This window comes from Macaca nemestrina, chromosome 17 (genome assembly GCF_043159975.1).
Source record: "Macaca nemestrina isolate mMacNem1 chromosome 17, mMacNem.hap1, whole genome shotgun sequence".
Classification (NCBI taxonomy): Eukaryota; Metazoa; Chordata; class Mammalia; order Primates; family Cercopithecidae; genus Macaca; species Macaca nemestrina.
In genome coordinates, this window is record NC_092141.1 from 3,065,833 (window position 1) to 3,080,303 (window position 14,471).

At 55.7% G+C, this 14,471-nt stretch overlaps 1 protein-coding gene across 7 annotated transcripts in view; it reads left to right on the forward strand.

The window, feature by feature from the left end:
• The window catches only part of LOC105471797 (RAP1 GTPase activating protein 2), a 293,214-nt gene that overhangs the window by 40,378 nt on the left and 238,365 nt on the right, over positions 1 to 14,471 (forward strand). For 4 of the 7 annotated variants that reach the window (XM_071082129.1, XM_011724558.3, XM_071082128.1 and 1 more), the window contains one exon: positions 5,714 to 5,749. In XM_071082129.1, the coding sequence (XP_070938230.1) occupies positions 5,714 to 5,749 (36 nt within the window). Of the gene's footprint in view, positions 1 to 1,399; positions 1,745 to 5,713; positions 5,750 to 9,435; positions 9,818 to 14,182; positions 14,384 to 14,471 lie in introns of those variants that run through there. The other 3 variants (XM_011724555.3, XM_024789899.2, XM_071082131.1) reach the window with 3 other exon arrangements.

Below are 14,471 nucleotides of genomic sequence, written 5' to 3' on the forward strand. Positions count from 1 at the left end.
CGAGTAGCTGGGATTACAGGCACCCATCATTATGCCTGGCTAATTTTTGTATTTTTAGTAGAGATGGGGTTTCACCATATTAGCCAGGCTGGTGTCGAACTCCCAACCTCAGGTGATCCACCCACCTCGGCCTCCCAAAGTGCTGGGATTACAGGCGTGAGCCACCACACCTGGCCTTTCTATTTTTGTTTTTTTTTTGAGACTTTTTTTTGCCTTTCTCCACTGCTTCGGGGGTAGGGTGGGACCTGGGGCCCTATCTGTGTCCACTCACCCCAGTGTCTGTTGTAGTGTACATGCCACATCCCTTTGAGGGGCTGCCATTAGTAAGTGGCTGCTGGCCAGTTACTATGTGTGTGTGTGTGGGAGAGACCCCTGAGGGAGGTGGCCAGGCGTGGTCAGCACCAGTGCATGCAGAGAGGAGCACTAGCCCTGTGGTGTGCAGACTGGCTTGCATGCAGGACACGCTAGCCCTGTGGCATGAGGACCAGCACCTGAGCATGCAGAGATGAGGACGAGCCCTACGGTTCAGCTGGGAAGACAAGTCAACCCGCACGCGGTTCCGGCCCACCCACCCCACACTGCCAGCGTGAAGCATGCCACTGCTCTGACCTCTGTCTAGACACTTGGGGTGGGGGGCGGCTGACAGGTACAGCTCTGTGCCCGTGTGTGTGTGCATGCGAATGCCCCTTGCAGTGTGATGTGGTCAAGTATGTGGGTGAGTCCCTGCGAGCACATGTGTATGCATTCGTGTCTGTGTGCGTGTCCAGTGGGGCTTTGTCAGTATATGAGAAGTGTGCGCAGGTGTCTCTGTTGATGCCTGTGTGAAGTGGCGTGTGAGTGTGCATTTGTGCACAGAAACATGTGTGCAGTGCTGTGTTCAGGTGTGTGCAGATGCCTAATGATATATATGTCTGCATGCATGTATATAGGTGTACCTGGGTATCCTGAGTGTGTGTGCAGGTGTCTAATGATATGTATGTCTGCGTGCATGTATATATGTGTACCTGGGTATCCTGAGTGTGTGTGCAGGTGTCTAATGATATGTATGTCTGCGTGCATGTATGTGTGTGTACCTGGGTATCCTGAGTGTGTGTGTCCATGTGTGCATCCCATGTGCCCCTGTGCCCACGCGTGTGCATGTATATTACATTCATGTGTGCTAGTGGAATGACGTGTGTGGCTGGTTCCTCTGGCATGTGCCAAGCCATGGTGGGGCAGGCAGGTGAAGGTCCCTGTCTCAGGCAGCCCTCGGGAGTGGGTGTGAAGGGCCTCAGTGCTCAGGCGCCCCTGAGGCTTCCAGCTGAATCTTTCTGTCCCTCCTAGGCGTGGCTGTGGGAATCCCTGGGGCGCCTTTGGGTTCCAGGAAACTGGGGCTGTGTGGGCCGGGCTGCTAACTGGGGCTGTGGAGCAATCTGCCAGCCGAGCCCCTTCCGGAGCTGTGGGTTCCTCTGGGTGTGGGGAAGCTGCCCTCCACAACCTCCTCGGCCTATCTTGGTGCCTCCTGGAGTGCAGGACACACCTCCCAGCTCTGCAGCCTCACCCACAGGAAGCTCGGGTTGGGGGCAGGCGAAGAGGGAGGTACCACGCTGGGCTCCCCGCCCTGCGCCGGCACTGACCCCGCTGTACCACGGCCCTCTTGCGGACAGCCCCGGGGACATCGCTGGGACATCGCTGGGAACCCGGGGTCTGCAGCCACAGCCATGTTTGGCCGGAAGCGCAGTGTCTCCTTTGGGGGCTTCGGATGGTGGGTGACAGGTGGGAGGGTGGTTGAATGATGGGAGGGAACTTAGAAGTGAAGTCTTGTTAAGTGCAGTGGGGGCCGTGGGAGCAGAGGGGCTCGGGCTGTGCCTGAGAGCTGGGTCTGCTGACGCCCTGGCAGGTCGAGATGCAGGATCCTGGTGGGGACATCAGAGACTGTAAGCCTTCCCCACTGTCCCTGGGCCCAGTCTGCTGGCGAATCCTGGAGGTCTGCGCCAGCTGCCCATGGGGAGGTGGATAGCATGAGTGTGTGTGACTGCAGTTGAATGTGTGTGTTTGTGTGTCCGCAGGTTCCCGTGTGTGTGTGTGCATGTCTGGGATTGTGTGTAAGTGTGTGTGTGTGCGTTTGAGCCTGTGTGTGCAGGCGTGTGTGTGTGGCTATGACTGCCAGTCCGTGTGACCGTGTGTGAGGTGTGTGCCTGTGCGTGTGAGCAGCTGCCTGTCTGCACCTCTGGCCTTCTGTATCTGTGTGTCTGTGTGTGTGATGTTCCTGTCTGTGCTGTCGGTGTGGCCTTGTGGCGGGGGAATCTGTGACCTGCTGGACCTCTGGGCTGCCTGCTCTCTTGGGGGTGGGTTGTGAGAGGAGATCTCTCACCTGCACCCCAGGCAGCCCACCCTAGTTGCGTCCTAGCCTGAGCAGCTGTGTCAGTCCCCAGCCTTCTGCCTGGCCCTCTGGCCACTCTTGCCTCTAAGCTTCCGTCTGGGATGAGGGATGTGCTCTCTCCTCCCCAGGGGGCAGAAAGTAGGCACACGAAGGCCAAAGGCTTGTCTCTGGTTCCGAGTGCTGGCAGCTTCTCCGCAGCTGGGGAACAGAGTCTGGTGGTTTTCACGACCGGTTTCCTTTCAGTGCCTGGGCTGGGGGCGTTGTCAGACTGGGAGAGGCCCCTGAGGGAGGTGGCCAGGGGGTGTCCCCGTGTGGAAAATGGTGGACTAATGGGGGTGGCACGAAGGGCGAGGGGGAGAGGGGCTGTGTTCCTCGGTAATTTTTCGCTTCCGTGTGTGGCTTATTTCCCTCTTCCTCCTCTTCAAAAGCACTTTGCCATCCATCCTCTGGCAGGGAGGGACCGTGGGCGCTCCACGTTTGGCAGATGCGATGGTGCAGACGAGCAGATGGCACGGCATCGCCTGTGTCTGCTCTCGGGCCCTCCCTGACGCCTGGGTCAGGAGCTGCCGCCCTGAGGGTAGGTGCCAGTGTCTGGGAGGCAGCAGAGGACTTGGCTTATGGTTGGGAGGGGTGTGTGTGTCTTGGCTGTGAGCCTTGCAGGGCAGGGCCCAGCAATGAGATTGTGCCCTCCAAGGCCCGCCTTTGTCTGGGATCTGTGGGGCAGATGGGAGGCTGGTCGTCAGAAAGCTCCCTGTGCACAGGTCCCGGTCTCAGCCTAGCTTCGTTCCATAGGAAGCCCTCTGTGTTGAGACCCACAGCTTCAGAGCACAAGGCAAAGCCGGGCCTGAGGCTTGAATCTGGGCAGGTGAGGGGGAAGACAGGAGCATGGCTGCCCAGGGCTGCCTTCAAGGCAGAGCCAAAGGTGGAGAAAGGGCCCTAGGATGTCCCAGAGGCCCCCGTGTGCTGACTCAGTGTCCGCTGGGTTGTGGGTTCCAGGAGGGCAGGCCCTGCCCCATCGCGTTCACACGGAAGCCTGGCACGTCACACAGGCTCAGTGGATGCTTGTGGACTCATTGAGGTCTTTCGCACACAGCGAGTGTCTGCTTGGGGCCCCTTGAGGTTGAGGGGATGGCGGGGCCTTCCGGGCTTGGAAGGTTAGGGCAGCAAGAAAGGGGGCGAGACTGGGGTTTGGGCCTCCTCATCTGGGATGGCTGTCAGCTGGGAGGGGATGTCACAGGTTCCTGGAGCCCTGGTCCCTCCAGACAGTGAACAGAATCTCTGGGGCTGGTGTTTTCCAAGCTCCACTGGATGCAGGGTGGATAACCTCCGGCACCAGGGGCAGACAAGGTGATGAGGGAGGGTGGAATGGGATGGGAGAGGGAGGAGCGCCCAGGAGCTTTGGCTTCCTGAAAGGGAAAGGCCCAGCCTCGCAGTCGCTCTTCATCTCCCATCTCAGCCTCTCCAAAACCACATCCCCGCCCTGCTGAGGGCACACCCTGGTGTGGGAACCCCGGTGGGCTGGCCGCTGTGTAGGCGTGGTTCAGACCGGGGCTCCTGTGACCACGGTGCCTGTAGGCGTGCGGTGGGCAGGGCTGACCCCACAGCGGTCAGAGGTGCACGCACCAGGAGCCCCGGTTCCAGCACTGACTCCGCCTCGACCACTGAAGAACTCAAATGGGACACTTTCTCTCTCTGGGTCTCAGTTTCCCCATGTGTCAGTGGGGGATTTCTGCCTTACCCACAGCACAGGGCTGTTGTAAGAATTAAGAGATTCCAGCCGGGCGCAGTGGCTCAAGCCTGTAATCCCAGCACTTTGGGAGGCCGAGGCGGGCGGATCACGAGGTCAGGAGATCGAGACCATCCTGGCTAATCCGGTGAAACCCTGTCTGTACTTAAAAAAAAAAAAAAAAAGAATTAAGAGATTCCTTAAGAAAATGTACAACCTAAGTCCCTCCTGTGAGGGGCCATCGGGAGACTCTGGGTTGCACACGTTACAGCGGAGTTCGGGGCTCTGAGTCCCGCTCAGATCTGGGGGCCTGTGCATCGAATGGGGGAAGAGGAGGGTCTGCATCCCCGAGCGGGTGGGGATTCCAGGGTGAGACCCTCAGGGACAGTAGTGGAAGCCCTAAGGAAGGGACTCAGGAGGACGTGTGGGGAAGAAACCGGGAGAGACGTGGGCCAGGCCCCTCAGGGTGCTGCTTGCTTTGCCGTTGGAACCGAGGTCAGAAGGCGCTGGGAGTTTACTCAGAGTGAAAGGAACCCGCCCCTAGCTCCAGGCCTCAGGGTGACTTGTGAGCTGGCCCAGCTCCGTGTCCTCTCTCCTCTTCCCTGGAGCTGTGAGTGTGGGAAGCCTGAGGCAGAGCTGAGCGGGCCAGACAAGGATGCTGGAAAGAGCCTCCAGGGTTTCCAGCATCCTGGAGCCAGTGGCAATGTTAGTGAAGCTGATAGTGATGGCAACACTGATGATAGCGTTGGTGACATGTGGCGACACGGACAGTGATGGTGACACGAGTCGTGATGTGACAGGCAGCATTGGTGCTGGTGGCAGTGCTGGTGGCAGCGGAGGTCATGACCCTCCCACAAGAGGAGATACTGACAGTAGGAACACTGCCCACCTTTCTGCCTCTGGAGAGGGAGGAGGGGCCTCTCCTTGCCAGCCATAAGGGCTGGCATATGCAGGGGGTAAAAATAGAAACTCAGTGTCGCTGCCTCCCCTTCCAGTGAGGGCGGGCGCAGGCTGGGGGTGGAGGAGCTGGCTGTGAGGGCCGTCTGTAGCAAACGTGATCTTCCCCGCTCTGAACCCCTGTGCCCGATGCAACCCACCAGGGTGTGCCCCAGGCGCGGGGTCTGCCTCCCTGGATGGACTGGTAGCTCCTGGGGCGGGAGGATCCCTGGTGCTGGGCATGCTTGCATCTTCCCAGAGCAGACGCCTGGGAAATATGGATGTCCACCCGACGTCCATGTTGACATCCGTGCTGACCCACGAAGCTGGGTTGCCAGGTCCTCTTGTGAGGGTAGCCATCATAAAGGGAGAGGCTGCACACAAAGTGCTTGTGATCCCTGGGCCTGATGTGAGATACCTGAATTCAGACTGGGCCAGTGATTTTACCTTTCTCAGCCTCGGCTTCCTCATCTCTGAACTGGGGAGAATAATAATCTGTTATAGGGTGGTGTATGGCCCCAGCCCTCCCAGCACTCCTCTGCTAGCGGAGAACTGGCCCCTTTAGCCAGTGCCCGACAGAGCCCTGCTGTCTGGTGGTTTGGGCTGCCCCGGGGACTCCTCCCGAGCAGATGCTATGTGGGAGTCATCAGCCTCAGCACTGACTGGAGCCCTTGCTTTTCTCTTGGCAGGATCGACAAGACCATGCTGGCAAGTCTGAAGGTCAAGTAAGTAGCAATTTCCTGTTCTGTAAAGGTCAGAGATGACGCGGATCGGAGCGCCGTTGGGCCCTCGTTCCCCCAGGTTGTGGGAGACCAAGAGGGGCTGTTGTGTTTGTCCGAGTCCAGTCCGAGTCCGTGGTGCCTCCGGATCGGAGGAGGCTGGACAAACTCTTATCCTGGGGGTGTTCAGGGAGAGGTCGAGGTGGGAATGGAATCACCAGGGGCCAGAATGGTGGGAGCATGTGTAGCAGATGTAGCATTCGGGCCCATTATCTTTCTTTTTTTCTTTTCCTTTTTTTTTGACGTAGTCTCAGCTCTGTCCAGGCTGGAGTGCAGTAGCACAATCTCTGCTCACTGTAACCTCCGCCTCCCGGGTTCAAGTGATTCTCCTGCCTCAGTCTCCCAAGTAGCTGGGATTACAGGCGTGCGCCACCACACCCAGCTATTTTTTGTATTTTTAGTAGAGACGGAGTTTCACCATGTTGGCCAAGCTGGTCTCGATCTCTTGACCTCGTGGTCCGCCTACCTAGGCCTCCCAAAGTGCTGGGATTATAGGCGTGAGCCACCGTGCCCACCCAGGCCCATTATCTTCCTATCACTTTAATTTTTAGAAAGATAATTTTATTGGGCTGGGCATGGTGGCTTGGGAGGCCTAGGTGGGTGGATCACCTGAGGTCAGGAGTTTCAGACCAGCCTGGCCAACATGGTGAAACCCCATCTCTACTAAAAATACAAAAATTAGCTGGGCATGGTGGTGCGTGCCTGTAGTCCCAGCTACTTGGGAGGCTGAGGCAGGAGAATCACTTGAACCCGGGAGGCGGAGGTTGCAGTGAGCTGAGATCACGCCACTGCACTCCAACCTGGGTGACAGAGCAAGACTCTGTCTCAAAAAAAAAAAAAAAGATAATTATGTTTTTTGTCACTTTAATTTTTATGTGAAGTCCCAATCCTGTCAGTTACTTTCTGACATTCCCCACCTACTAGGACCTGACTATGTGTGTGTGTGTGTGTGTGTGTGTGTGTGTGTGTGTGTGTGTGGTGTCAGCTGCTCATCAAGTCATTTGTTGCCAGGTATGTCAGCCTGGGCAGCCTGGCCCTGGGGCTTTCTGAGGCTTCCAGGCCAGATTCAGGGTCTGGGAATTGCCTGCCTCGATTTACTGTGTGTCTCTTGGTTCGTCTGCTGAGATCCTAAGCAGGCACAGCCCTCTCCTAGAACCTCTGACCTCTCCTCCCTCACCACCTTCATTCCTTTTTCCTCTGTGTTTCTGGCCAGACCATTTTGTCTGCATCCTGATCCCCTTTTTCCTTTGAGACTTAACCAAAGCGTAGCCTGCTTCCAGCTGCACCCCTCCCGTGGGGCAGTGAGTCCTGACTCACCATCTGCTCCAGCGGAGTGAATTGAAAAGGAGGGAAATTCTAGGAGGGTAAAAGCATTGGGCTCTAGCTCAAAATATTCTCCCGGCACATGGGAATTCGCTGTTGCATGGAAAATTCCTCCAATGAGTCGCCCTCCTTCCGAGGCAGCTCCTCTGGGTTGTCACTCCCCCGTCTTGACAGAAGGTTTTTCCGGCCGGTCTCCCTCTGTCATGCCATTCAGTTGCCGGCACTGGTTGTCCATCCCCTGGATGCAGGTCCCTGGGCAAAGTATGGGCAGTCTTGAGGGTTGGCATAGAAGAGGGTCAAAATAAGAGGCTTCCCACTTTGTTTGGTTTTGCTCAGAAAGATGAGGCTGGGCAGTGAGCAAAGCCGGGATGGAGGACAGACTGTTCCTGCCCTTCAAGGGCTTTCACTTTCTCTGTTGAGCTGATGCCAGGAAGGTCAGACACGGTGGTTCACGCCTGTAATCTCAGCACTTTGGGAGGCTGAAGCGGGTGGATCGCCTGGGGTCAGGAGTTCGGGACCAGCCTGGCCAACATGGTGAAACCCTGTCTCTACTAAAAATAGAAAAAATTAGCTGGGTGTGGTGGCGGGCACCTGTAATCCCAGCTACTCGGGAGACTGAGGCAGGAGAATCGCTTGAACATGGGAGGTGGAGGTTGTAGTGAGCCGAGATCATGCCACAGCCTGGGAGACAAGCGTGGAACGCCGTCTCAAAAAAAAAAAAAAAGGTCTAGAGCAGATGCCAGGAGTGTCGTCATGGAGTAGTCCTGAAAGACTGCCTGGAGGAGGTGGCCTCTAAAGTAGCTCTTAGAGATGAGGCAGGATAGTGGGATCCCCATGCCTGTGCTGGCTTGGCATGGTGTGTGCATCAGTGCAGACACCATTCAGTCTGGAGCTGTCAGGGCAAGTCACCCAGGGCAAGATGCTTCCCTTCTCTGGGCTTTAGTTTCCATATCTTTTGTCCAGTGGGCACAGTAATGTCCTTTTTTCCTAGAGTTTTCTAGAGCACATTTGTATACTAAGTGAGATGCCAGGCATGAAGCAGAGCTACTAAGGGGTGTAGAATGGTAAGAGTGTTCTTTTGGTGCTGTTTTGGGACATCTAGTTCAATTTCACAATCATTTATCGACGGAGGGCCTGTTTGTAAATATAATATTTGTAACCTGGAAATGCAGCAGTCACAGGGTAGAGTGAAAAACTGGGGGCGTGGGTCAGGGTTGAGATTGGGACTCCAGTGGGGTCTCTGAGTGATTATCTGGGAAGGTGATACTGGGATGATGGCTTGGGACAGTGCGTGGCACTATGTTCCGAGTTTTATTGGTTAAGATTCCTTTGATTGCAAGAAACAAAAACCCAGTGTCATCTGGTTAAGCAAAAGATGGAATTTATGGGAAAGAAACCAGGGTGCCCCAGGGAACTGAAGGGGAGGAAGCAAAGCCAGAGCTCCGGAGTGGTTGAACCAGGAACTGGAAACCCATTGCCATGAAAATCCCAGCGAGCGTCTTTGCAGACACTGATAAGCTGATCCTGAGATTCACATCGACGTTCAACGATAATCTTGAAAAAGAAGAAGAAAGTTGGTGGACTCATTCTTCCTGATTTCAAAACATATTGCGGCCGGGCGCGGTGCCCCACACCTGTAATCCCAACACTTTTGGAGGCCAAGGCGGGCGGATCATTTGAGGTCAGGAGTTTCCAACCAGCCTGACCAACATGGTGAAATCCCGTCTTACTGAAAATGCAAAAAATTAGCCAGGCATGGTGGTGTGCGCCTGTAGTCCCAGCTACTTGGGAGGCTGAGGCAGGAGAATCACTTGAACCCAGGAGGTGGAGGTTGCCGTGAGCTGAGATCACACTATTACACTGCAGCCTGGGTGACAGAGCGAGACTCTGTCTCAAAACAAAAAACAAAAAACAAAAAACAAAAGTATTGCAAAGCTATGGTTATTAAGACAGTATGGTATGGACATAAAGATGGACAGACAGATGGATCCAGTAGAATTCAGAGTTCAGAAATAAGCCCTTGCATTTATGGCCAATTGATGAGGCAGCCAAATGCCCACCGTTGGGGCTCCTGAGTCACCAAGATGCGTCCCCTGTCTGCCTCTGCTGGGTGAGACATCTCTCCTACAGCAGCTCACGGCATTCCCCGCCACGTAGCGGATACTCCTGGGCTGCAGCCCATGCTTCCTGGTTGCCTTGGCTCCCTCTCCAAGGACCTGGTTGTCCTTGATGCCTCCCCAGGCGTCCCTGAGGCATGCAGCTCTGACGACGGGGGTCTGGCCTCACCATTATGAAGCATTGACTGTATGCTAAGGCTTCATTGCACTGTTTTCCTGAGGCTTTGCACCCACCTCATGAAGCAGGTACCATTCCTATCTGCATTTTACAGAGGAGAAAGTGGAGACCCAGAGAGTTTAGGAAACTCGTTCAAGGTCTTCAGGGAGGAAGTCACGGAGTTGGGATTTGAATCTGGGTCTGTGCTTTGTGGGTGGAGCTGAGTGTTTCTCACACCTGCCTCCCGCCCTACTTTCCCATTTTCTTTCCCTGATGTTCTCGAGAGCTGTGTATATAGAATCCGCGGCCGCACAATGCACCTCCGCCTCCACAACACCGTGGGTGAGAAGGCCTCTGGTTTGCTGGGGCCCATCCCCTTGCTGGAGGCCTGGATTGAATGGGGTCTGTGGTGCCTGGGTGAGTTGGACACTCAGAAGCAAGGATTTACTTTGTACCTGCAGTGCAGGGGTACAGGGGCTATGGAGCCACGCCGGAACACTGGAGGGGAGGTGGCAACAGTACCGTGCAGGAGAAGGAGGCTTGCGTGTGGGATATCGCCCCCGGCTAACACATGGGCAAATCGTTAGCCTCTCTGGGTCAGTGTCTCCGTCTGTAAAATGGGAGGGGTGGATTAGCGTCCAGCCTGCTCTCTTCCAGCCTTGACATTCTAGGAGTTTGCATTCATGCCTTGGGTCCTTTCGCATTTTTCTCAGGACCTTGGTGATGGTGGGGGCTCGCTGTTGAGTGAGTGAATGCATGGCTGTGTGAATGGAAGTCTGAGAGCAGGGGCTCTGCGCATTTCATCTCTGACTCCTTAGGGCCTACACGGTGCCTGGCACAAAGCAGGTTTTCAGTCTGTATTTGCTGAATGAATCAACGATGGGTCATCGTGGTTGGCCCATCACTTGCAGGTGGAAGGATGGAGAGAAACAGACAGGCTGAGCGTGGGGGGATCCCTCTTCTCCAGTCTGCTCTGGGGGCCCGTGGGGCATGAGGTCCCTGTTGGCCAGGTGCCTGGGGTTTTCTTGTGGAGCTCCTTGAAGGAGCAGCCAGAGGGGGAGGATCTGAGCTGGGAGTCTCCGAGACACTCCTCTTGTCCTTTATTTCTTTTTTGAGATGGCGTCTTGGTCTGTTGCCCAGGCTGGAGGGCAGTGGCGCAATGTCGGCTCACTGCAACCTCCGTCTCCCGGGTTCAAGCGATTCTCCCACCTCAGCTTCCCGAGTAGCTAGGATTACAGGCGTGCACCACCATGTTCAGCTATTTTTTTTTCTATTTTTAGTAGAGATGGGGTTTCACCATGTTGGCCAGGCTGGTCTCGAAATCCCGACCTCAGGTGATCCACCCACCTCAGCCTCCCAAAGTGTTGGGATTACAGGCGTGAGCCACTGCACTTGGCCAAAACCTCTTCTCCTTTTTGCTGTCCCTTGCACTCCCTCCAGAGAGACCCCTGCATCTTTGCTAAAGAAAGAGATGCGTGTAAGTGTGTGTGTGTGTGTGTGTGTCTGTCTGTCTGTCTGTCTGTCTGTCTGCTGCATGGGCTCCAGCTACCTGTGGTGACCGTCACGCACAGGGGCTGGCTGCGGTGGCCTGGAGTGAGCATGTGGATGGTTCAGGGTAACCCGTCTCCACTGCTGGGGCATACTCTCATGCATACTCCTGAGGGATGGGGAAGTCTAAAATCCATTGCCATGTAGGAAAAAAATCCAGCTTTTAAGTGGGTGGCTCTGGCCCTTGCTCCCTAGAAGTGGCACCTCTGGAAAGCGACAAAGCCTGTGATGGGACCTGGGTGCGGCTGTGCTCTCTGATTTCTTCCCTAGGAAAAGTATGCGGAGGGCCCGGAGGAGCTCCTGCCTGGCTGGGCCAGCATGTCAGTTCTACCGTGGTTTGACCAGAAGGTACCACACAGCCACCACTATTCTAAGTTTCAGATTTAGCCAGCTAAGAATGGAAAATCCTACTAGAAAGGAAGGGGCCGTGAAGGGCAGGAGCTCAGTATGTCCCTGGGCAGCTGTCCTCGGTCCCTGGAGACTCCAGTGTCAGAGACTCCAGTGTCAGCTGCTGGAGACGTTGTCCATGAGAGCAGGGGCTTGCCACAGCCAGGAAGCTTGATTTCTTCTCTGCCGCAACCCTTTTATTATTATTATTATTAAGAGGGAGTCTCGCTCTGTCACCCAGGCTGCAACCTCCATCTCCTGGGTTCAAGCGATTCTCCTGCCTCAGCCTCCCAAGTAGCTGGGATTACAGGCACGTGCCACCACACCCGGCTAATTTTTGTATTTTTCTTAGTAGAGACAGGGTTTTGCCATGTTGCCCAGGCTGGTCTCAAACTCGTGACCTCAGATGATCCACTTGCCTCGGCCTCCCAAAGTGCTGGGATTACAGGTGTGAGCCACCGTGTCTGGTCTATTATTATTATTATTATTATTTTTGAGATAGAGTCTCCCTCTCTCTCAGGCTGGAGTGCAGTGGCATGATCTTGGCTCACCGTGACACCCCTTCCTCCTGGGTTCAAGCGATCCTCCTGCTTCAGTCTTCTGAGTAGCTGGGACTATAGGTGTGCACCACCACACCTAGCTAATTTTTTCGTATTTTTAGTAGAGATGGGGTTTTGCCATGTTGGTCAGGCTGGTCTCAAACTCCTAGCCTCAAGTGATCCACCTGCCTCAGCCTCCCAAAGTGTTGAGATTACAGGCTTGAGCCACCGCGCCTGGTCTGCCACAACCCTTTTAAACTCAGGCTTCCCTCCCCATTCTGTGAGAATTTAGCACAAGGTGGGGCACAGTGGCTCATGCCTATAATACTAGCACTTTCAGAGGCCAAGGCAGGAGGATTGCTTGAGCCCAGGAGTTTGAGACCAGCCTGGGCAACATGGTGAAACCCCGTTTCTACTAAAAAATACGTGCACTACCACACCTGGCTAATTTTTGTATTTTTAGTAGAGACGGGGTTTCACCATGTTGGCCAGGCTGGTCTCAAACTCCTGACCTCAGGTGATCCACACGCCTCGGCCCCTCAAAGCACTGGGATTACAGGCTTGAGCCACCGCCTCTGACCGTTGATTCTGATTTAATGACTCTTCATTCACCAGTTGAGGCCACAACTACTAATTCATTTCCCCACCTTTGGCCACCGAGTCCAGAATCCTTGAGGCACCACGACGATGTTCTAGAACCTTCTGGGGCCAACTCATCTTAGTCTGCTCTTCTCCTATGCACCTAGGGCATCTGCTGAGAGTTTGCTGGGGTTGTCAAGGACAGGGGGAGCTTGAGGTTTTTGGGGGTAGACAGCTGAGTCAGTTCGGCCTACATTTACTGGGCACCTACCCTCTCTCTGCGGGGAGACAGACAGTTGCCATGGCACGGGACAAGGGCTGCAATGCCCGCAGAAAGGATGGAGGGGGGCCTCCTGGAGACGTGGTGATGCCTGAGCTGTCTCCAGGGGTGTGTAAGGTCAGCAGGGAGGAGAGAATGCACTCCAGGCAGGCCGACGCTCACGAAGGCAGTGGGGTGTGAAGCAGCTCCAGCAGGCAGGACCTGGGAGCAGTTACTATTACCAGACAGAAGCGAGAGTGGGAGTTGCAGGGGCCTAGGGAAAGGCGGGCCACATCTAGGAGGGTGGGTGAGCTGTGCTGGAAGCTGGGCTGGATCAAAGGCCTTTGGGCCTGGGGAATGCTATGGTGAGCTCAAGTCTGAGGGCCCCTTTGGCTGACTGGAGGGTTAGAGAGGAGGCAGGGAGGCTAGGAGGGGATATTGAGACAGCCACGTAAAGAGGTCCCCAGAGGTTCTCCGCTGACCTGCACCCTGGGGTGGAGCCTCGGGAAGTTTGTGCCGTTTGTGGCGGGGAGGATCCTGGCCATTCCCGTTCGGAGGTGGTAACCTGGGGATCCAGTCTGTGAGATGGGGGCCTGTTAACGGGAACCTCTCTCGCTTTGCTGAGTTTTTTTCCTTTTGCCCAAAAAATCCCATTGTTCTCACCCTTCTGTTGTGTCCAAGAGCCTGATCTTTCCTGGTGGTGTGACAAGGACCCTGTTTTGAGCTGAACTCAGGAGACAGTCCTACAATAGTATGGGGCTGGAGGGAGTGGCCTTCCCTGCCTGGAGCTGGTTTGGAAGGTGTGGGTGAAGGTGAGAGAAGGGTCAGGTGAGGACGCTCAGAAGGCTTCCTGTGAGCGCTGGGCGGATGCTGGTCCCATTCGTGAAGACAGAGAACTAGGGAGTTTGGGCGGTTTGGGTCCAAACTGGGAGGAGGGAGTAAGGCTGAATGTAAAATCTTCCCTCCACTTTCCACTCTCCTGTTCAGTCTGTCTGAGACCCACCTTATACCTCCTGCCCCGCGGAAGGGGACAGAGGAGAGAGCAGCATCCCGAGGGCCGTGGGGCTGGTCTGCGGCCGGGAAAGCAGCTGCACGGCGTCCCCTTGCTGGCCCGGCTCGGCTCCTGAGTGCCTTTGGCAGGTGAGTTCCGGGTGAGCACCGGCTTGTGACTGACAGCTGGTCACACCACAGAACCCACTGTTAGATACGCTCCAGGTGGATCGAGGAGAACGTGCCCATTTCTGTCTTGAGTGGCAGACTCTGGTTCGTTGATTTCTTCAGGATGGGCCCTGTGCCTGAGGACAGTGTTGGCGTGTGTGGGTGTGTGCAGAAACGTGTAGGCGTGTGTGCACGCTCGCCCGTGCAGGTGGGCATGAGCGTTGAGGGCCCGTGTGGGTGCCTATGTGGTGCCTTTTTTGGCTGTAGCGAGTTCCTATGGTAACCATGAACATGCCTGTTTTGGGACCTGGAGTCTCGGGGCGTGAGTGGCTGCAGAGAGAAGCAAGGAAGGCGAGCACTTAGCCGGCGGTTGGCTGTGGCTTGATTTCATTGCCAAGCACTGGGGCTGCTCCTGGACGTACCATTTGCCAGGCAGCAAGGTCTGCAGACTCCAGGACCCATGTGCTCCTGGCCCTCCTCCTGGCCAGTCCCTGCCATGCCCAGGAAGCCCTGGTGAGTCCTTGTTCTGGTTTCTCATTGGACAAACAGCTCTCCGGACTTGGCCAGGTCTTGTGGGGATCTGCTGCTGGGCAGGCAGGGA